Here is a 23,834-nt window from a genome sequence, read left to right as displayed (position 1 = left end):
TTAAACGACGAGAAACACGCCGCGGGATTCCGTAGATACGCAAGGGATGAACGAATCTGCGAGTGAATATGGTTCACGTGTTACACGGGTCATCGAATCGCGCTGGATGTCATTCCTCGATGCTTTGTAAAAGCTGGTGTGAAACTTACACGTGGCACGTGCGTGTCGGAAAGGTGCGAGTCGCGTAACTGCCGCGAAATGCAGCGGGATGTAGATGCATGAATATATTTTCAGTACACCGTGAAAAATGGGATTTACTCGGTATCCGATTAACATTTAAGCACGCGTCTGGCTTCCGGGGTCAACTGCGCAACGTTGATGTTTTAACGTATGTATACAAGGCTGGCCTGAAGAATATCGAAAAAGTTTATCTACGTTCAATTTTGATGGAACAAATGGCTTTAGACTGGCCACGAACTTCCCGTTCTCATGCTGCAGGTTCCAAGTTCGTTGAGAAAAGAAAGAATAATATCCAATTCGAATTTCAAAGTACGAATTCGGATTCGTGATTAACGATTCGAAAGCCCTTGGATACGATATTACATGAAAATATGACGATTTTTTTTTTTTTTTTTTTTTTACGAACCGCTATAACGGATCCAACATTACAAGGTTTGGAAGCCTGACCTTGGATTCGTTATCGGTGACCCCAAAAAAGTTCAAATTCGTGATGAGCCACTCAACGAACCGACGAGTACGAGATTTCATCGAAATCCAAATGTTTTTAGTTTTTTTTTTTCAGCTTATTGAACACGCCAAATTTAAATTTCGCTGATCTGACACCTTAAACCAAAAAAAAAAAAAAAAATCCCACGGTAACAATTTTCATTCAAATCGATTCATCAATTCTCAAGATATCATCATTTTTATTGAACGTTTGTTATTTAAATAATTGAAAAGATACTGAACCGATGAAAGCAAAAATCTAATCAGTTCCAGATTTGGTTGCAATAACGTTTCTTTCACCTCTGAAAACCCGGCTAAAAACGGTATCCAAGTTAAAAAACCTGCAAGAGCCAATCGTCCATCGATTTATACTGCGCATTTTGAGTTGAGAAGAAATTATTGTTTCGTGCTGGGCAGGGATGGTTGTCGTGTATTCTTCGCCATGGGGGTCGGTGACGTCAGTCTCTGTGTACGGGAGTATATAAAGCAACCCCTTCGTGACTCGCGGGGTTGACGTACACGTATAAATACCGTTGGGCATGCGGAGCGGCGGTCGGCTGGCGCAGCATGAATGACGTTCGCATATCTGGCATCGCGCCATAATTTGTAGGTCGGTATTAACCCCGCGTTAAATACACCGAGAGCGAGCACATCGCGTCGGTCGGAGGAAAAGTAGGAGGAAAAATAACCGGATCGTCACGCATATCTCGGCCGACGGCCCGACTCCGGTGTTAATCCGATTTTAATTACTTTCACAAACCCATAACCGGAATCACCCGTGGTAAAGGATATTCCACATCCTTACCAGAGCCCGTTGCTACCAAGGGGCGGGCAATCGAAACTATGAATTCATTACTCGGGTGATTCCACGGTGGCCGAGAGGCTAGTAGAGAGGATTTCGCGTTTCGGGAATGGAGATTATGCCCGTTCTGTGTATAAGGAATTCATGCCAGCTGAATCGCACATGCGTTGTAATACCGCCTTAATTCCCTTCGCAGACACTATCTTGTTATTGGCCATCGGTGATAACGTGGCTCGTTTCACGTAATCTGCGACGATCGAGAGTGGATAATTTCGATAAGTACTCGACCCCTCAACTTTCACGATGACGTTTCATTTTCTGCCACCAAGTAACACGCCGCGAGGATCGTTGTAACGAAATCAAGTTTTTTTTTTGTACGTCATGGTAGCAAATTAGTCCGGGTCTAGGCGAATCTCAAATGTTTCGGTGAAACGCTTTTAGGCAAATATTCCAAATCTAGCCAAGCCTCGTCGCACGGTCTAAGGTATGAGAATTTCTCGAGGGAGGTATGCACCTCTCGTGATATAATTTACTCTGGCAATCAGGACGAATGAAGGGTCGTCGGACGAGCGACCTGCAACCCTTATACCTTATATATACGCTTGACAGCAATAGTCGTAAAGTGCGTCTCAAGGTTTTCCTGCACCCAGCTAGCGGGCTTGGATTCCTCGCTCCCTCCCAGCTCTGTCACTTCGCAAAACAATTAAATATCTCGTGCTGCGTTTCGTCGAATTGTCTGAAGAAAAAAAGTAATATATAAAAAGAGAGAGAGAGAGAGAGAGAGAGAGAGAGAGAGAGAGAGAGAGAGAGAATTAAATATGAAAAAAGCACAAATTACGTGATATTTTCTCTAATTGGCTCCATTCTCTCGCCGTACGTAACAATGCCTAATTGGTTTCGTTCCTGCAGCCGTATAAAATATCGCACATGCAGGACACACCTGCCGCGTTCGACCAACTCGAACATGTTATACATACACGAGCAAAGGTCGTGTACCGAATACGTTCAAAGAACGGGGCTCGTGAAGTCGGGGGTTGAAAAGAGCCGCGTGCTTGGTTAAACGATTTGTTAATTGATTTCATTAATTAACGTATTCAAAGGCAAGCTGCGTCAGAGACGATACGAAACGAACCCTGCACGAGGTTGAAGTTAGTAGGGTTAACGTAACGAAACGTCAAAGAAAAAAAATCATTACTGTGACGGTAATAATTTCTGAACGACTTTCAAGGATTTGTACTTAAAAAATATTAGTATCTTTTCTTTATCGTTGCTTATCAAATTTATCAGACGATCCTGAAGATGCGAAGTAGCGAGTTGTCCCAAACATGCAATGTTAGAACGACGTTACTAGCTTCGTCCTCGTAACCCTGCAGCATCGAGGCTCTCGGTCTCGAGTTCAGAGCCCGTCACAGCGCACTTCGACCCAGCTTAAACCCATCTCTTGCATCCAGTCGTGTGCTGCAGCAGTCGTCTAGACGCGAACGGAAGGTATGAGGCACTTTCGCTATTGCGTGATTCGATTTCAGAATACATTTCTCCTACCCGCAAATCGAGACCCTTCGACCACGTGGACGAAAATGAAATCGGACGCCGATTGTGCAGGGTTCAATAATCCTCGGTGTGGAATTGGTTCAGGGTTAAGCGAGAGTCCTGGGACAGGACTCCGTATGCAGATAAGAAACATTCAAGAGGAACAGTGGAACCGGAGTTGAGAAGCTGGAAAATTCCCCCCCCCCCCCCTGACGTTTTCCGTTGACAATCAAGTCCTTTCAATGGAAATTCAACTTGATCATTTCCGCGTTTGAATCGAAACGCGCGGCGGATTTGGCGAGGATTCGATTAAACGGTAGAGGCGTTTGGCCCGAATGGTATCGGAGCCGGGATTAATTAATTGGCGAAAGTCTGGTCGGACGAGAAGGGATGGCGAGGATCCGTCGGCGGCAGGACGCGGTTCGTTACAGTCGTAAATTCAAGGATCTTCCCTGTGCGGACGGCTGTATTGTCTGGCGTATTTCTACGATCGATTCTCGAGTGCCTCTGATGGTGCGTAAGAACGACGACGACGCCGGAGGGCGACGACGGGCGTCGCCGCTATTAAAGTGTATTAACAAGTTGCCAATATCAGAACTGCCACGAGACCTTTTCGCCCTACGTTAGACGAAAGCGAAACCGGCCGACGTCGGAGACATTCTGGGAGGCAAACAATTTAATATGCGATCCCCCTATTCCGCTCTTTCGCGGCTCGCCCTCTCTTCTTCTCATCCCAGACTCTCCACTATTCTCAGCTGCATACCTTATCTCCCTCTTTACAGTCACAAAGGACAGAAAGGGACTCCGCGTCCCATCCATCCGCCAGAAAGGCCGTCGTCTTCTATTTATTGGAGCGCGTGCATGCGTCGGTTTCAGAGTTCGGTTGGTATCGTCATCTCAGATTTTCAACGGATTCCTTATTCTCGGTGAATTTAATTCACCCATGGGCGTTCGATCGTTCTCTATCGGGGATGTGATATCAGAAGAAAATATCGGGTGCCCAATGGTGTATATAAGGACGTATGCGCCAAAAATGCGAATTTTGTAAGGTAAAGGTTCTTGTCGACACGCTCTTTCGGCACAAAAATTTGTTTTTATTTATCACATTTGTAAATGGTACGAGTTCGTCATAAACTATATAAACAAGTCATAAAGTTCGAGATGAAAGGGCATAACCGACAGTACTTACGACTTTATACCGTCAATTGATAAATTTATCGATTTCAAGGTACCTTCCGTTAAGTTTTCCGCATAAATACAAATGGGGAAAAAATAAGCCTTTTTGCTTTTACGCGTGGTAAAAGTTCGTATAACGGTGCACGCGTCCTTATGCCATTAGACACGCGATATACGTACGTCATGTATACACAAGTACATCGAAATATTCTAAAGGTGCATTTCAACCTCAGCGCCAGTTTGAAGCCTCACAAAGAGATCCATAATCGGCTGGCTCCCAAGGTCAAGAGCACTTTGATATCATTCAACTCTGAAGCGCGGCTTTCGACGGTTGTCGTGACGACGGATCCGCTTTCTGCTGCAGACGCGTCGACTTTCATTGTGAATCCTACACAGCCGAGACAACTTTCACTGCGGGTTAAGCTGCGTTGCTGCAGTAATGTTACATCTAGAGTTGAAAAAAAAAAAAAAAAACTGTCGGCTTTGCGCATGCACGTAATAAGCGTTGAAAATCCACGTGGCTGAAGTTAGTAACGTTAACGTAACGAAATGTCACGTGTAAAAAATCATCATTGTGCAATTTCCTAGTGACTTTCAAAGAGTTTACTTTTCGAAATATATGAGTATGTTTCATTTATCACGGATTTATAAAATTTCGGACAATCCTAAAGGTGCCAAGTATTTTTTTCCGATTTTTCCTAAACATTAATCGTTACTGTAACGCTACTGACTTAATCCTCGTGGAAATCCAAGGAGCTTGGACAGGCTGAACGATTTTTCTAGACCATTTGCAATTCGGTGTAAGATTTTCCAACGACAATCGTCACGAGGGTGATGAAAAATGAAGAAAGAAACTAAAGTTTCGCGCAGAAATCTCACCGCGGCTGTACACACTTTTCGGATAATTTTCACGCTATTTACCGTCACTGCATATCTACGTTGGCCAGAGACCACAGCGTCGTGCTTGCGCGATCTTTGTGTGACTTTGCATACGTTAAACAAGCTCCCACAATCACCCGGGGATCACGGTCACCGAGTGCGAGGTGACTCAAAAGTGCGCAGATTCGGAGTCTGGTGTAAACATGGATGATTCTACGTATCCAAAGTTTTCATCGATCTAGAATAATGTTATGATATAAAACGCAAGTTGCCACTGTCACCGCGTTTCTTACGCAAGCCGCTAAAGCCTTGCAATCACGAATCAGTGTTGAACATAATCTTGATGACCCGTTCCTTCATTACCGAAGATCAGTATTCGTAATTGTTCGATTCGTTATTCAAACTCCATCGATGGCAACTTCAGGTCCATGAGCTTCCAAGTTTCACGGTTTCCAACCATTGCCGATCCAATACAAGCGGCGGTGATGCTGAAACGATGTACTGCTTGCTACCCATAATCCATGACGAGTAATATTTCCACGTCGACTTGTCGGCATATCGGGAATTACGAAGCGTACCTTCGGCACGTAGCATCGGACCCAACTCGTAGACCAGAAAGTCCGGACGAGCCCAAAGCTCTGAATTGATCCTGGCGGCACGTTCGCACGTTCGAGTGTCCAGCAGCCCAGTGGTGTCCTCTTCTCGGTTTAAGCCTGCACGAAATACCCACGGACGTTTTCACTCGTTGGGGGTTCGACCCGCGGCAAAACGGTGGATCCGAATTTGGGGTCGAGTGTGTCGGCGGTAATTAGCATGCATCCCATAAGCGGGAGGATAATCTGGATTGATCTATACACGTCCGCATTTCCGATGCCCTGAACGTGGATCGCGATGATCGACGATCGAACGACGAAGATCCGCCGGTGAATGTGGATGCTGCCTGCCGGACCGGAAGCTCTTCTAGCCTCATGAAATACGAGAACCATGATCCGACTCCGCATTGCGTTTCCACCCCCCATGTTTCGCATCGAGTGGTAATCGCCGAGCGGATGGAAGGAGAGAACATCGTTTCACCGGGTCACCGCTGCTGCTGTTGCTGCTGCCACTGCTGCACGGTCTCGTTCTACCCTTTATTTGCCGACGAGCCCGAAACACGCCCTATTCGTGAACTGAGAGGACAGTAGGCATGCGGAAATCCAACGATGGTATATATAAGGGGAGAAATCGAGACCCTCGCGCTTCGCGAACGGCAGGCAAATAATTCCCGCGGTTCCCGCACCTATGTTTTGCACATTGATTAAAGACCGGGGTGCGCGAGCATCTGATAGAATGGCGAATTACGATATGTACGGGGGTTGAGATGTATTCGCGAAGCGAGGAATGCTTGCCCGGACGACTCCTTTATGCTCGACTAATCGACACGGAATAGGTTGACCGTTGCGGAATTAATTGATCCACGCCTTTGAGTCTCTGTGAGTGAAACGTGAACTTGACGCGATATCGATTAGTGACCACTTTCCAAGTGTAAAGAGACCAGGCTTAGAGTATCGAAGGTCGATGAGCAGAGGCGGTGAGCGCTGATAATTCGTTGGAAGGATACTGCCGGTCATTCTTACAATGCAGAGCGTGAAAATCCCCCGCGGTGCGCTGGTTTGGAATCGATAAATATTTTATTTCCAGTAAAGTTCAGTCAGGACGAGGGCTCTGAGAGCCTGGAGGATCATCCAATTCTTTGTTGTTTGACCCCCGCGAAGCTTTGACGCTGGCAAACCGGGACCAGGATCCAGCCTGCGCAAGCTGGCTTAGCCTGACTTTTACGACTTCAACAGGAGTTTGCACTCGGTTTCCGAGTTTTCGAGGAGACGTTGAATTTGAAAAGAATTAATAGTGCCGAATGGAGATACACTGAATAGACGCTGGCTGAGGCCCGAGATGCGTGATAGAAAGGTGAGGATCGTGGGTAAATAAAGCGGAGAAGAAATGGGGAGTGAGAGGAGAAAAAAAAATGTTCACACATGCATGGTTCCGTTGAGGGAACAGATATCTAATGCTTTGTCGCCTTTTCCTCTCCTCAGGGAGGGAAATAAAAAGTCAGAAACTGTCAGAATGCCATAAAAACGTACAAATTATCGGCGTCTACCTGAGGTGCAGGCTAAGGGATATGCGAACGATGGTTATTTCGAGAAAAAATTCAGAGTTTTATCTTTTTCCATTCCTGAAATAGTCATTAAACAGTTGTAAAGTAGCAAGAATCACTCTGAATTGGTTAGAATGTACGAATTAACGATGAGTGAATGCAATAAATTTCCAATAAATCTTAACAGAAAGGTGAAAATCCCTAAAGTGGAAGCCACCAAACACTTACACAGACTACGAAATAATTCTGTTCGAAAGCAAATTTGTAAACGAAAATATTTGTCCAATTCCTTTAAGCTTGCACCTTGCGTCTCCGCCCTCGAAACAGAAATTCAAAATTAGTCAAACGGTCAGCAATCGTTCAGGAGTCCCAGTAATCTTGAAGGTTGAACACATTTCTATCATGTTCTAATTATACATATCACTTCGACGAGGAATAATGTGAACAAAAATTGACTCCTGGTTTGATGTATGATGAAAATTGACGGCTTCCAAGTAAGGTAAGTGTACCAGTTATTGACTTTTTTGGTTCTATAATTACCAAAAAATAAATTTGAGGTGTCTAACCTTCCAGCAAACTAATCATCGACAAATTCAAAATTTGTGCCGTCAATTTGTAATTGTGGAAAACAAATGGGTCAATAATTGGGAGATTCATCCTAATCCTCGCGATGGAGTAAAATAAACAGATATGCGATTAGACCATCGTGGGATGATAGACTCTGGGCAGCTATGGTTGGTACAGCGGTACGGGACAATGGATTTTTTCAATACGGAGGCATCTCGTGGCGTGTCGGATTGTCGTGTGCAGCATGTACCGCACGTCGAAGCGTGATGAGGAGGTGGATGAGCGACGGGGAGTGGGGGTGGATGGGATGGGAATTGCGTTACCGATGGTTGAATGGTGCATTCAGCTCGATAACCAAAGTTAAAGGACGTTTTGAAGGGTGTTAGTTAGCGTGAGAGGCGTCGAAAATTACATTCCGCGTACCCACCGGTTGCAGGAGTGTGTGTACGAGTACAATGGTGGATTCGCGTGAATTAACTGCAGTGGATTGTTGTTGGCCAGCTTGAAACCCGGGGACCGAAGTTGCGTTCGAAATCCATTAGGCAGGCTTTGTGCGCAGCCCTGTCGAAATATCTCGAAACCCGGTAGGACATGCATCGACCGACCCTTCGTCAACGGACCCTTTTCTCCGGCTACGTGTCGCGCCATTCAACATCGTCCTGCCCCACTGGATGGCGGTACTAAAAACTAAACGCGTAGCCTGGCCCTCCTAACCCGTTAAAAAGTTTCGTTGAAAAATAACGAAAAATACCGGAATGAAAGAGCGGAAAAACGGCGCCGGGATTTGAATTCCGAATAAAGGAATGCCGCGCGAATACCGCGGACTCGCGGGCTCGAAGAAAATATTCAACTGGAAGAGCAAACTCATTCTCGCGGGAGCTACCGGGGTTCGTTATCTGGCAAGCGGGCGAGGATTTTTACTTTTTATTTTTCTTGTGTTTCCTCAACGCGCCGGCGATTACTTCCCGTTATTTTAACGCTGATGACCAACGTCTGCAATTTGACGTCCCGACGTCAGCCGGCGCTGGAAAGAGGCAAGAGGGGAGAAAACACGGAGACGGGAAGCTACTGGCGCCGTCGTGACGCCTCCACCCCTCCTGGAGGGTGGCCTTACTCCGATTCCCTCTTATTCATCTTCGACGCCTTCGAATTCAGTTCACTTCTCGCCTTTCAAACCATGCCCACCTAACCCAAGAAATATATATTGATATATCGCGTTATCTTTCCCAGCGTTGATCAATAGGTCCCGTATAAGGATAAACGAGGAAACGTCGGTGGCGTCTAGCCTCTCTTGTCATCCCCGCGAAATTTAATCCGGCAAATGCTTTTCTCCTTACGGTGCCAAACATCAGGAACCACGGTGCGTGCTTCGAGGATGAAGAATAAAACGCCATCCTACACCGAGTCGACACTGTTATTCCTTGCAAAAAATATTCTTCCACAGAGAAAAGTTTAATTTAAACGTTTTCGATGCTCTGATAAAAGGACTGAGAAGAGAATGGTCGACGAAGAATAATTTTAATCGCCACCACTCAGAGAACACCCCAACGACTCCGGAACATAATGATCCCGCATCCGAGTCCATCCGACTTTGACACGTACGATGGTTTTGCCATTTCGGTCGTCAAACCTAATCGACGCACGGCGCCAAATGCCCGCATGATCCGTATCGCTGGTTGGCTGTTCGCCGTTGTTGGACCGGGTTTTTTCAGCGATTGCCTTACGTGGTGGCCGAAAGCAGGTGCAGCTGGTTCTCGAAACGTCGATGCGGGTCAGGATACGACGTATTCGTGAAATGATGATTTTTTCGCCAGGCAATCGCTCGCCTCGCTAAGATCAGTACCTCCTCCGTGCGAAGTTCGAACCGACGGACACTTTCCTTCCACTTTCGCGACGTGGTTATAAAAAATGTAGGAAAACCAAGGCGAGGTGACATTTCCGGATCGTTCGCGATTTCCAACTTGTTAATGGAGCTTTCGGGGTCTGGATGAGGTCGATTACGCTGATCGCCGGACCAGCGAATCGACGAGAGTGCGTATAAGGGTTGAAAAAGAGATGCGGTATCTTTTGCCTGTCCGCAGAGGCAAGAAGGATGAAAAGTTTTTGGCAATTTGGTAAAACGTCAAACTGACAGCTCCGAGTGTGGATATTATATAGTTTGCGGGACTCGAGTGTTGCCGGCTGGCTGGATGGCTGGCTGCAGGACGCGGGGGGTGAAAACCCTTGAAAAGGATCTCCGAGGACGACAAGGTATGCCGGCAGCCGCCGCGTGACGGGGATGGGACTAGGGAATTTTGGACCCTGGTACCATGGGGATTTCTCCTTGCAAAGTGGGATGTAAATTGTTCTCTCGGAATATTTATCATCCTTCAAGCAAGGGCTGTCTTCGGCTCCGTCGGCTCGACGAAATGCTCACCATATCTCATCCGGAGGTTTGCGACAGTTACGAGCGAGTCCTGCACCAGACGCTTCTCCGACATTCCTCAAAACTTTGCGGTTCCTACCGCGTTTCATAACTTCCGTTTCCGCCTGTTCATTGTTCCTCGTGTTTTTCCCCTCACCTTCTGCTTTTCCACCAATCGTTTTCATCCATTTCCATTACGTCCGTTACTTTTTCCCGGCGAAAATACCCGGAGGAGGAATTTTTATCCCCTTACAGTGATTTACAAATATTTTTCTCTTCTCTCCGGCAGGAAATTTGTCAGTTGATAATAATCAACAACGCATATTTCTATATCCAATGTAACGACACGACTTGTACCCAAGTTCACTGTTGTCTCGTGACTCGTACGTTTGTCTTTGAACAATCACATCGGTACAACAGTTGCAGAGAATTGTCTAGCTGGAATAGTTGGATACCGAGTGCGGTGCACGACGGTGGAGTGGTAATTACGCCGTGGATATTAATCAGCCGTCTGGACTCTGCTGCTGCAAGTTTCCCCAACGATTTCTAATCTACCTCTCGGTGAATTGTACACGCTTTCAAGTTTCCCGCATCCTCCAAAAGCTGGCCTCGAGAGTGAGAAAAACGTATTTGCGGAAATTTCGATACTAATAGGTCGTCTTAAAAATTCGTTGCAAACACGTTTCGCATTGAAGAGCCTTGTTTCACATTCTATTTGCTTTCTTTTTTACGGGGCACTCTCCTTTCATCGTCAGCGTCGTACATTTCAGTTGAGGAAAGACATTTCCCGCTCCTTCTTCGAGCCAAAAAGAAGGTTGAGTGAGGGGAAAAACGGGAAGAAAAGAGAAAGGGCGAAGGAAGAGCGAAATAACAATCCCCGAAAAGCGGAGAGGGGCAGATTCGCGGCGCAACGCCTCTTTTCGCAGTAATCGTGCTAATATTTTTTGTTTCCTGGTTCGCAACTTTTTATCCATCCCTCTCAAAGAAGGGGCGATGAAGAGAGGGTGAAAAGAGCCGGGCAAAGGTAAGAGGACGAGGAAAGGAGGAAAGGAAGAAAAGCGAGAGGCGCGTCGAGTGGATTAAAATTTCACGCCACGATGTACTTCGTAAAGTTTTCCTCCCCCCAGAAATCCCCCGCACGCTTGTGGTTTATGCCGAGCTGAATTCGAAAGCTCGAATCAGAGGACCACGCTTCACTGGACGGAGAAATTGCAAGGGTAACACCGATTGCGGAAGCCTCGGCCGATGCCTTAAAGCTCGTCCTCGAATTATGCCGGTCTACAAGTCGTTTCAAATATCAGAACTTCTTTGGCACCGCGAAATTCCGCGTGCCTACCCAGCAGGTTGAGAGCTTTTCCTGCTCTCGAGTGTGACCGTAAAGGAGAAAAAATATATGCACATAGAAATGATGACGATGATAATTCTTCCACAGATGAATAATTCAGACGTTATAACCGTGGGCCTTCGCAGTAACGAGCTTAAGGCGGGATGAGCCTCAGAGGAAAATCCATTATCATAATTTCGGTACACAAGCTGCTGGTCCAAATGTCACTTTCACGCCACTTTCTGGGGATATTTCGAATGCGAAAGGAATTACCTTTTTTCCCCAATCTTCGTCCTCTTTCCTTCCAGAGCTTCATCCCGGGCTCGAAATGCGGAGAACAAGAAACTTTTTGGGACTGTCCAAATTGCGGATGATGTAGCCCAAGCAAGGACCATTTCCATGCTAGAGTAATTTGTCCCGGGTATCACAGTGGGCGAGTCTTGCGGAATTAACCCGAAGCTGCTTGTGCGAGATGCTCGTCAGTCATTCCTTCCGTCCTTCCTTCATCCCTTGAGAGGTTCCGTAGAAAACGCGATGCATTGAACGGACGGACAGAGACGGACGGATAGACGCGAGATCCTTGGTTACCTTCGTACCGCAATACTGCATGAAATTTCCAGTCGAGAGTAGTAATTGAGTGACCAACTGGAACCTGCACGAGTTTGAGTCTATCAGCCACTTACGGATGATGTTTTTATTTATTTGTTTATTCATTTTTTTTTTTTTTGGAAAGGGGATGGAGTCGGTGGAAATATTCAAAGGGACCGCAGCCAGGCCACGCCCAGCCCAAGGGCCAAATTTACATGGGACTTCATCTTCGTTGCCAGTGAGTCATGCAAATTATATTACCCTCATCCCCGCCCCGCTTTGGCCAAGGTAGGTATATATCACGGTACGTGTATGTATATACATATATACGCGTTACACCCCCAGCCGGAAACGCGATGCGCGGAGTAACGTCCGGTCTCGCGACCTCGGAAGGAACGTGGCCAGAAATCGTGGTTCTACCCCTCGCCCGGCAGGAAGTCGTAATTACCTCACGGTTTTGCGTGCAAAGTAACGAACGCCGAGTTGGCCTGCGCGAGCTGAGCTGTGCAGAACATGATTCTCACTATCATTCGCAATTTATTTAATTTCCCTGATTATTCTACAAGTTTATGAAATCAAAAGTTTCCGTTTACAGTTTCGAAAACGTTTCTTCGATGCAAATGCCGTGAAACAAAGCGACGATGTATGTGCCTTGAAGATGTTCTTGGTTCATAAGATTTTCCAGATCTATTTTACTCCCGAACACACGTTCACCGTCGCCTTGTATATACACGTGCGAGATTAAAGTACACGGTTAACGGCACACTGTGAGGGCAACTTCGGTGATAACTAAGTGAGTAAAGTTCGTTCTGGCAGCCCGCAAAATCCGCGTTAATTTCCGCTTTACAAACTCGCGTATATGAGAGTAAGAAGTATGAGGTTTACATCCCTCCGGTGGTTGTCGTTCTTGAAACCGCAATTTCAGGGTTGAAAATTTATCAGACATTTGGCGCGATAACGTGTAGACCGGGACCTTGGATTTGGCTGTCGCCTTGGACGAGCACCATGCACACCATAAATCGGAGAAGGTGCAGTAGATATTGGCGAGACACCAAGGCGCCGTTTATGACCCTGCCATTTGGACGAGTGTATTCGCTGACACGGTTATACGATTGTCCTCTGCTTCCGATGAAAAAAACAAAATAAATCTCGCTGTAAAACGTTCCGCCAATGGCGCGATGTTATGTTGTCATGTCCACGGGGTTTCGGCGCCACAAAGTCGGCTGAATTTTACGCGAAATATCGTTCAAGTACAGACAACTTGTCGTTCGCGAATGACGAAACTGATATTTAGCAGTTGTAAACCTTTTGAAACCTTCGGCAAGTTCTTATCGTCTTACGAGCGGTCAGCGTGCCTGCAAGCTCGTCAATTGGGTTCTATTGGCGACGAGAGAAGAGCCTCTCTCAGTGCTTCGGTCAGGATAATGGAAGCAACAGACCTCCTACTCTGGGATGCGAAGGGCGTTTCTGATACCTAACCGCACGAACTTTACGGCCAGGTCGAACTATGCGGAGGGAATTTCTCCCGGTATGGGCATAACAGTCTCTTCATATAATTGTTCGACGAGTCTGAAGATCCGAGAGCAGCACTCGGCCCTGAATGGGCGTTAGCCCCTTTAGCGATGCATCTGTTTCATCCTCCTTAGAGTTTGATTGAGTTTAATTTTAGTTTTCGCGTTAATTTCCTATCCGCAAAATGTTGAATCTATCCTGACTGTGAGCTTACGATCAGTGCATCTGTGCCGAGGAAATTGACTATCCTGACTCGCAGCGTTCACTTTCCCGTCAGCTTTTCCAAGAGGCAGCTTTACTGCTTTGGTTTTCGAGTAATCGATGTGGTAATGGCGAGTGCCTGTATCGAGCTTCTCTAAAGACTGCATCGAGTCGAATCACCGTGTAAATTCTGTTCCTACCAGGGTGCATGTCCTCCTGGACGAACGTTCAGTTTTTCTTTTACACGAGAGCGGGACTTCGACCTCAACTTCTTTCTGCTCTCGGGGGAATCGGGTCGATGATGGTTATCGCTTAAGTTCGTGTAAGAAGGGTGAGTTTATCTTGTTTGCCGAGATTACAGCCTCCTCAACAGATCAACTTATTCTTCTCTTCCTTTATGCGACAGTGTCTAGTTGTGTATCCAAAGCGTTGTTATCCAAGCTTCGTCCGAGCATCAACCGCTGAGCTTTGAACAACATCGATTCCGCTGGAATGTAGCGGTACCGACGTTATTGTGTATGCAAGCCGAGAAAAGTGCAGTTTTGCCCTGGTAATGGAAAAAGAAGCCGGCATAGCGGTGCTTTAACGGGTACAACTTAAGCTTTATCGTGAAAGTTTATCACCGCAACGAGTGTCTGGAGTACAGGTCGTTAAACCTGATAGCGCGATCCGAGAAACAGGCGACTGGATATCGGGACGTTTGATCGTAGAAATCTTGTCGCACGGTTGACCGGATCCCGAAGATCGGTATAATTGAAATTTAATCAGGATCAAACCGAGGGTCGGGATTCAAGACCGCGTGTCAGTCGTGAGTCGGGTCAGAAGTGCGGTTCGGTTATCACGGATATCCAGTTTCCGCATCTTTTAAAAGCGTATCGCATTTCGTGCTGCAAGGTCTGGCCGTAAAGGAAATCTAGAATTTTGAAATAACAGTAAAGGACGCAATGAAGCAAAATAACCGAGAAAACAGGATGCAATTCCCGTTGCAGAACGACGTCTGAAACAGTCGGTACGAAGAAAAACGTGACTACGGATATTCCCTTATTGTTAGATGAAAACGGGAAGCCGGAATAAGCCGAGAAGCTAGCCACGCAGAGATTATACGTACAACAACTTGGTAAATAAGAAAAAGCACCGCCACGAAAGCTCCGTTTATTGCAATGTTTGCCCGTTTCCTCACCCTCCGGAATTTCGATAGACTTGACTCGAAACACAGAGTTTTTTTTTTTTATATAGACCTCTTTCCTCGTCGCCTTTGTGAACGCTGATACGCACACCGTGAAAGAGGCAAAAAAAAAAAAATTGTCCACATTCACCGAAGCTTCTCGTATGCCGAGTCGGGCATCTCTGAAAGCGCTTGATCTCGTTCCTCGGAAGATTTCCGTCGGTGTCTGAAGCACGTTGTCGAGGATCTGTAACCCCTGTTTCACTAATAAGATTACCTGGATACGGGGCAGTTGACAATCCTCCGGGAATTAACCGAGTTCCTTTGTGGGCGGGGGCAAGTAGAGTCCGCATATTCCGGCCGCTCGCAACCCTGTTCAATGTTCAAGCGCGTGCGTGTGATGGCTCCTGGTGAACGTGGAGGAAATTTCGTAGGTACCTACGACGGAGAGGCGAAGCGAGTGCGGGTCGTTGGTTTCACCGTCGACGTTTTCGCGTCCCATTTAACGTCGCGTCAACGAAGTCAAGGCTGTGTCACACGCGTTATTTTCCTCAATATTCTCCGTCTCGTTTTATTCAATTCCGCATCCTCGCGGATCTCCTTCCGGCAACGGGATAAAAAGGATGTTCTTCAACGTTCGTACGGCGAGAGGACTGAGTCGAAACCAGACAAGTCCTGGCGTCGCAGCGTCGTGTCTTTAACCGGGAACCGAACACAGAGACCTCTCCAACGGGGAGGAATAATTCCATCACAACCCCGTCGTCTCAGCGAGGAAGATGATTTAAACACTCCTTGCTCGACTGTCATTCGTCGGGTGAAGGCTAACGGGGTCGAAAGTGCTTCTACGCTGAAAATGGCCTATTATGTGTAATGAATATGAGCCCTGCGAAATGGAACTCTGCGAGAATTGTGGACGGGGGTGGGACGACAGAGGGGGAGGAAAGCACCCCGGCTTCAGAGGACGAGGGGACGGAACCGGGACCTCTGACTCTAGTTAAATGGACCTTTCGTCTATTACCCACCGAATTTAATTTCGGTTTGCTACGCGGGAAAACGTGCGGCGATCATCGCTGTAGTTCGAAGAAGATTTTCCTGCAAAGGGAGGACGGCTAGATTCATTGGGCTTCGTTTCTAATTGAAAATATTAATCCCTCTCCACCCTTAAGCCAGATAAAAGAGAAAAAAAAAAATCCTCAGCCAATGCAAAGATTTTCCCCCGATGTTAGAAGACGGAAAAGGGAACTGCGCAAAGAGGAATTAAAATTTTCATGGACGTAATTTTCGCTCGGTTGGGGCGGCGAGCGAACGACGTAGCTTTATTCCGGCTAAGCTTTCGTACTTATAATTCTCTTTCGGTTTACACCCCGTGTACCAGGGTTATAATATTCCACAGGCGAGCGATGTTTGCTGAAGCCGACTTGTTCGAAACTGATTTAAAGCCGGGAACGAAGAAAACGGGGTGCAACCGACAGTTAGGCAGCGGTATAAAAGGTTGCTGAACTTCAAAATTGCGCGGGAGTGGAATTTCATTTTCCAGTTAATCGTTCGCCCCGCTCAAGTTCCCGATCGTTCAAAGGGACGTTTTTTCTCGCCGCAACATTCATAACCGTTTGACGGCAAAGCGATGAGAAAAAGCAACGGCGTAGAAACAGATAAATGAATTGGCAAGATTGACGAACCAGTCGTAAAAATAGGAACTTTTTCATTGTCACACCACCGACCGTGACTGGTGTGAAATTATAATCCGCAAATCGGAGGCCGTTACTACCAGCTAGTCGTCCTAAAAATTTGATCGTAGGTCGAGAGCTTGCGAAAGTATAACCGTTTCGACTACGCGGCACCAAAACGCGATTCGGTCCGAGGTATAAATCGCCGGATATTACTAAGCGAGTATATATATTTTATTCCGTTCTCCCCTCGCCCTCCGTTTTTCTCCTCCTCCCCCAAAGCCGCGCAAACGTGGCTGTTTTCGTCGTAATATTTTATAGGCTTGCAAATGGGAGGGTCTCGACGTCAAAAACAGGCCTGTATTATCCCTCTTCATACTTCACTCTCTCTCTGCCCTTTACTTCAGCCAACAATCCACCGCACGTCACAACACAACGAACGTCATCTTAACCGTTTTACCCACGTATAAGCATTGCTTACGCAGCCGAGCGTGCGGGGCACAGATACGCCTTTCCTTGCTAGTGTTCTCCGGGAACGTAAGCCAGCCATAAGGAAACAGTCTAGCGATTCGCCTGCCTCCTCAAATTCACTCTCCCAAAGAACAGCCGCAGAGCGGGGAGGGTTACGAAAACAGGGGATGCAAGGAATCCCCGCGGCCCGCATGTACGCACCTACATGCCTATGTGTATACCTACACTGAGAAAAATTTCATTTGTTTCAGTAACTAGAAAAATTGAGTAAAACAGGTATCGTTAAAAACTAGACTTTCTGATAACAGCTACAACGAAAATCAGAGTGACCGGGAGTCCCAACGTAAATATAACATATGGAAAATCCAAAACAAGAAAGCTCAAACTGGTGAAACTTCTCCACGCCAGGAATTCACCGAACTGAAAATCTTCGCACTTTCGGAACTTTGACTTGTCGGAGTTATACCCTTTCGAAATTTTTCCCTTTCTGAACTTTAATCACCGGGTTTTAGACTATTTGAAACTTTGACGTTTCAGTTTGATTTCTTCACCTTAAGTTTCGTCACGAAAAAAACGCGGAATTTGACGCTTTGGAAAATTTCCAAATTCGGAATCCCAACCCCGTCCCGCAAATTAAAGTGTAAATCTTAATTTACGCCAATGATTCTCCCCGCATTGGCAAGAAGGGACAATGAACTCCGTGCAAAATGATCAGTAAAAAAAAAAAAGAAAAAAAAAAAAAACTCGCGTACGAATCAGTGCTAAGTATGGGTCTAAAAATGAATAGCGACGTCGACGACGCGTCATCCGAAGGACCGACGTATATAATATACCTAATGACAGTGGAATCTTCGAGTTTTTCGCGATGTTCAATCACCCGTTCGGTCTGAAAAGTATCATAAGTGCCTGCCAATTCCACGGTAAGCCGGCGACGTCGCCGTTTCTACGAGAATGAGACGCCGCCGTTTAATCTCGGACACTTGCAAATTACCCCGAAGCACGTACGTGTATACGTGTCCATACCGCAGATTCCCTTCGTCCGCAATCGCGCCCGACACGCTTGCCGGCTCTAAATACCTACACATGCTCCATTACGCGAGGTGCATTAAGGCTCGTTAGATCGGCGGGCCTTGCCGCATGCATGGCGGTGTATTCGAAACTCTAAACTATCGGCGAATATCGTTTCCAAGCCGAGACAGTCTCGCCGAGTCTTTAGCGTCGCTTATCGGCTATCGCTGCAACCGGTTTCAACGCCTCCCCGAAACCCCTCAGCTTTACGATGATATTTATGACTCTGCGCGTGCACCTCGTATGCAATCCTACGTATATATGCGGGAGATAAATTAACATCGTAACGAACAATGCCGTTTTAGATCGCGTTTAGCGTGCGCAATTGAGCTTTCTGTCGTAAATAATGAATTCACGATCGCGGAACTTTTCTATCAATCCGGAACGTCGATGTCATCGGTATAGGAATATTCGCCGATATTTTTACTCTAAAAGTCTACAAAGCGCTGAAAGATGATAGTGTACTAAGAATTAAAGCAAAAAAATACGCTGTGAGCTTTACCATTGAAGCACAGAATGTTAAACGAAAGTCCAAAGTGTTTCAGAACTTGTTCGCAATTTTTACAAACCACATATTAAAAGTGCAAAGTTTTCCATGCGTTGGTAAGACTGGTCTGCAAACAAAAACCCTTCTTTGTCTCTCCTTCTTATTACTATGTGCGATTATAAACAGATTCGATGCTCTTGAATCGAAATATAGTAATAAAAAATATGTACCACGTATAATTTTCATGTGATGTTTCTTTCTTATAAAAGGCTATGATTACTTGTAAATTTTAATCAAACATTAATGACGGGAGGAATATTTGTAAGAAAAAAAAAAAAAAATGTATACAGTTAAAAAGTTTGCACATTATAAAATCGTCAGAAAATCTGTCTACTAGTACGATTCCAGTCATCTTGTAGTTTTCTGTCTTTTCGTACCATTGATTGGAGTTTTACAGCGAATTCACGAACAAAAATCTGCTGATAACACGGTAAACAAAAAAAAAATCACATCATCCAATATATACGTGACAGCAAAAAATGGTAAAGCAGATATAAATTCGGCGCGTTGAAACCTTCGTATCTGTAATGTTTTTTTTTTTTCTTTTTTTTGTTTTTAAGGAGTATTTCTCCGCAGATCCGTATAATTTTCGCAATTCAATTAGGGTGGGAGGAAAACTATCGTTGGTCGGCACGTGAGACGAAAATTTGCCGGTGAGTGATATATCGGAATGAATCGTGGCTGGCGAACAAGCGCCATGAAGAACGTTGCGCTGCAGCCACAGTGGCAGCAGGGTAAAAGAATGCGTGCAAGCAAGAAACCCGGGGCATGCTAGATAATCTGAACAGGATAGCGGACGCGAAGTTAAATAAATCACCGAGCAACGGGGCAGGGCAGGACTGTTGGGCCTGGTCGGTTTTCTGGTATTAGAAGGCAAAGCAGCGAGAGGCAGGGTGACATAATGCATATAAATCGCTCGAAACAGGAGAACCGTGATTACGCGATCGGGGCGGTCGTGTGTTGGTTTACGAGCTCGGCGGTCACTTCGCTACCCGATAACGTGGCGACCCGAAAAAGCTTGCATACACACGACGCCAAACGCCGAACGGCGATAATTCAGAGGATTTTTTTTTTTTTTAATTTATTACCTTTCTCATGTTTTCAACCCCATCCTTTTATTTTCTGCCATTTTTATTAATTTTTCACCCCCCCCCCCCCCCCCCATTTTATCACCGACCCAAGTCGCATTCGCTGTTGAAAACTGTGCGAAACGAACCGTCCGCGACAAATGTCGAACAATCGACGCGAATGTCGTGTGAAATAACTGAAACGGCTAAGGGAGATTCACTCACCTTGTTGATTTGGCGTTGAAGCCTCGTAATTGTGGCGCGGTCACGTTGGGCTGCTGCTCGTTCAGCCTGCAGAGTTCGTTCCAATTCTTGGACACGCTCTTCGAGGCTTTCCTGAAAGATTAATAATACCGTTATTCGATGATTTTCCCAGAGAAATCGAAAAAGCTTTCGTTCACTCGAGTCGATTAAACTTTCAGCATCTTTTATTTCTGAAATAAGCTGAGGAATTCGGACCGTCAATTGACGGGGATATTTAAAATATATATTCATAGCCATCTCAACCGAACGTTTCAAGACGTAAGTTAGGGTTCGTTTCAATCGATCCTCTTTGCACCGCAGGGTTTTCATCTCGTTAATTGTGTTATGGAACATTTAAAGGGTATCTGCAGAACCTTTGATCATTTATAACAGTTCAGCAAATTCAACTTGAACGCAGGCCTGAGATCCCAGCTGCAATAATGAATAACTAAAAGGGTCGAAGGAAGAATGAGTGAATATGTTTTCCGTCTAAATAGAGAATCCGAAATTTTCCTTTGAAGGAAGAGAATCGACGGTTTGCTAATCGCTAATGCGCGGAAGGAACTCGTCGAGTAACGAAAAATTATCTACATACATTCAATATCGAATTTCCCTTTCGAAGAACTGGAATAATACGATACGGAATGCGACTTGGCAAATCGAGCTTTGTTCGAACGCTTCTGTGTGCTTACAGTAAACCAATATCAAGCAAATTACACTCCCAACCGCATTTCTAATTGTCCCGTTTGCTTAGGCGAGTTACATGCATTTGTACCAGCGGTGATAGCGGATTTGGCAGAATCCTATAACTGGTTACCGTTCCCTTGTTTGGGCAAGGTTTATGCAGAGCCGAACGAACTAAGGGCGACTAGCGGGAGCAAACAGAGGCTGAAAGTCGAAATTTCCCCGCGGTAATATCGATTTACACGAAAATGTCGATGTACGAGATACCGAATCGATTATTCTCGAAGGAGCATACAATATACGTACATATGTACCTATGCCTGCGTAACACAGTGAGAAATAAACTCATTTTGAAATTAAAGCTTGCAAGCTTGCGCTCGTATTTTAGCTCGCGAAGAGACGGTGATACGAGTGGTTATAAAATATGCGAGAAGAAGCGGAATGGGGAGAGTTAGGGTGACTCGAGTGAAAATTTGGGATAACGAAGAAGGCCCGTTGGCTATTTGACGCGGGGGAAAATTCGGAGGACTCACCACTTGGGCTAAACGGCGTCGGTCGTCCGTATGCTAATTAGTTTCAAGCCCTTTTCCCCCATTCTTGCTTCAGCGGCACGGCGCGGCCGGAAGCGGAACCCTTCCGTATCCCGCGGGAGATTTGCAACAAACAATAGAGAGAAAGCGAGACGGATAGTCCAAGGAAGAGAGAGAGAGAGAAGAGAGAGAGAGTGGGGAATAAATCGCGACTACGTGTCCGAGCATACGAATTCGCTCCACACGGTCGTGGCAAAGCCTCTCCTCAACACGAGCTAATGGATAGCACCCGATACTTAACGGTCAAATCGTTAGCCTCGGTTCACTATTCCAGCCAAAACTGGCCCGTAAATATTCCAGATAGTGCGGAAACCGCAGGCGGCTAGTTCCGTGGTGGGTTATCGTAACCGAGATCTTCGGCATCGCGTACCGAATAAAGAAATTTCGATGTTCGCCATTTCTTACATGCAGGAATTTTGCATGTGTCAAAGTATTAAAGCGTGATAAATTATGGGATGAAGTACTGCGCGGAATAGCTGATTGCGTATCCATTGCCATTTTTCCTAACTGAGTGCGCAAAATTCTATTTTGTACACCCGAATGAGGGTGAAAAGTATCACATTCCCGCACTAGTATGGGAATTAAATAGAACTGTCTTTTCTTGTGATGTTATTAAATGTAATATTTTGTATTCAAAATCGAATTTTGCGCACTCTTTTGGGAAAAATGTATATTATAACCGCGGTGAGGGTTTTGAATTAAGCCACGAGCTTTCGAACCCATTTTGCCTGTCTTTTTTTTCCTGGATCTGTATTAGCGCCGCGATGACGGAATTTGCGTTTATTTTGCCTCTTCCACGTTCGCAAGGATTTTATCACCGTATTTCGCAAAGCGTTCCGGTTGACGATCAAATAACGCCAAAGAGAGAACGCTTTGCATTATATACGTATTTGTGCATGAAATGTGTACGGTTTACATAAGACCGTGTATGTATATATGTGTAGGTAAAGTGTACCTTCATATTCCTACGGCAATTAAAGCGTGAGCGATGGATGGAGCGATGTTAAGCTATGTAATTTCCTCAACCGGCATCAAACAAAGCTCTTTGACGCGACTTTGACGCCAGCAACGTTCTCCATCCGAATTTCCATCCGCTGAACACAACTGCCAGTCGACCAAAGTTCAAATCAACACAGAGTCTCGTGTGGTTATTACGCATTATACAACTGTCGCAAAATTTTGACAAAATCAATACTAGGTGCGATGACACAGTGGTCTTAAAGTTGGACTGTAATATACAAGTTGACAAGTTTCAAACGATTTTCGAAAGCTGATCGTGAAGATCTTGCGAGTTCGGTTGAACCGCAAAAAAAAATTCGCGATATTTCTGCAGGTTGGAAAAAAAAAAAAAATATCAGTGCAGAGGATTGAATATATTTCATAAAAAGCGAATGAATCGGTTGTATCAACTACATAAATTACCTTCTCATAAAATCGTAAAAATAAATTAATTAGTTTAAACAACTGAAATATTTTCTATTCAGTCGCAGCAATTTAATTTCTCATTTTTCGCTGATTTATTTGATCAAACCGATATTTTTTCTCCGTGTTCTCGGATGAATTATTCTGTCTTTAATAAACACCGTGAGAATTACAATATATTATTAATTGAAATCGGTTAACGACAAGCTGCGAGCCGACAAGCCGCGACGAAATTCTCTACAGTATAAAAATTCACACGGAAAATAATTGACTGTAACAAATGGTTGTTCTGCCGTACCAAAAAAAAAAAAAAAACGAGACATGGACCCGCGCTTCAGGGATTCGGATAATTACAGACGGTGTTCTTCCGGGCGACAGAGCTACCGGAAAGAATTAACCGTTATGCAGTTTCGACGACGAATCGTCGTCATCGACGGCTGAATAATTATGATCCTTAGGACCGTATTACGTTCTGAGATCGAGACGTCGATTGCTTATCCTTGAATCTTGATGCGTACACACGTCTGATGGCGGGAATTAGCACATGTACTTATATTTCAGAGAGCTATACAAGAACGGTCTTCGAATCTCCCTTAATCGTAGGTTCGAAATCAGTTTGTTGTTATTGACGATTTTTTTTTTTTTACTGGTTTTTAAAAAAATATATCAGGCATGAGAGGCAGCTTTGATTTCTCGCTAACGAAACTCCGAAAGCTTTACGGTACCGTCCCTTTTTTTTTTAAATTCTTGTCAGAAAAAAAAATAAAATAAAAAAACAGCCAGCGAACCGCGCTGTCATTAATATATTAAAGCCGCGTTGGGAAAGTCAATGCTGACCGTTGCCGAGTGCAGATCAAAGGGTTGCGTTTAACGAAGTATATACGAAGCATCAGCACGAATTTGTTTTAATAACGCGAAGCGGCGGGGAAAGTTCTGGGAGAAAAGGGTCAGTTTTAAAAGGCATCGAGGATAAGGGCTGTCGGGGTTGACGAAAATTTCAAATGTTTTCGATATTCCCGTGTGCGCTGCGGTTGTTCACAACGGTAATAACAACAATAACAACACCGGGTGGATATAACGCGTCAGGTTACGTAGTAGGATTTTGCATATTGGTCATTCTGGCG

At 45.4% G+C, this 23,834-nt stretch overlaps 1 protein-coding gene across 7 annotated transcripts in view; it reads right to left on the bottom strand.

The window, feature by feature from the left end:
- LOC107217344 overlaps positions 1-23,834 on the bottom strand; it is a 163,811-nt gene that overhangs the window by 45,208 nt on the left and 94,769 nt on the right. For all 7 annotated transcript variants that reach the window (XM_046741666.1, XM_046741667.1, XM_046741671.1 and 4 more), the window contains exon 4: positions 19,997-20,107. In XM_046741666.1, the coding sequence (XP_046597622.1) occupies positions 19,997-20,107 (111 nt within the window). The remainder of the gene's footprint in view (positions 1-19,996; positions 20,108-23,834) is intronic.

The sequence above is a fragment of the Neodiprion lecontei genome, chromosome 5 (assembly GCF_021901455.1).
Source record: "Neodiprion lecontei isolate iyNeoLeco1 chromosome 5, iyNeoLeco1.1, whole genome shotgun sequence".
Lineage (NCBI taxonomy): Eukaryota > Metazoa > Arthropoda > Insecta > Hymenoptera > Diprionidae > Neodiprion > Neodiprion lecontei.
The sequence above is the reverse complement of the archived record's forward strand: the minus strand, read 5'-3'. Positions and strand labels throughout refer to the sequence as shown.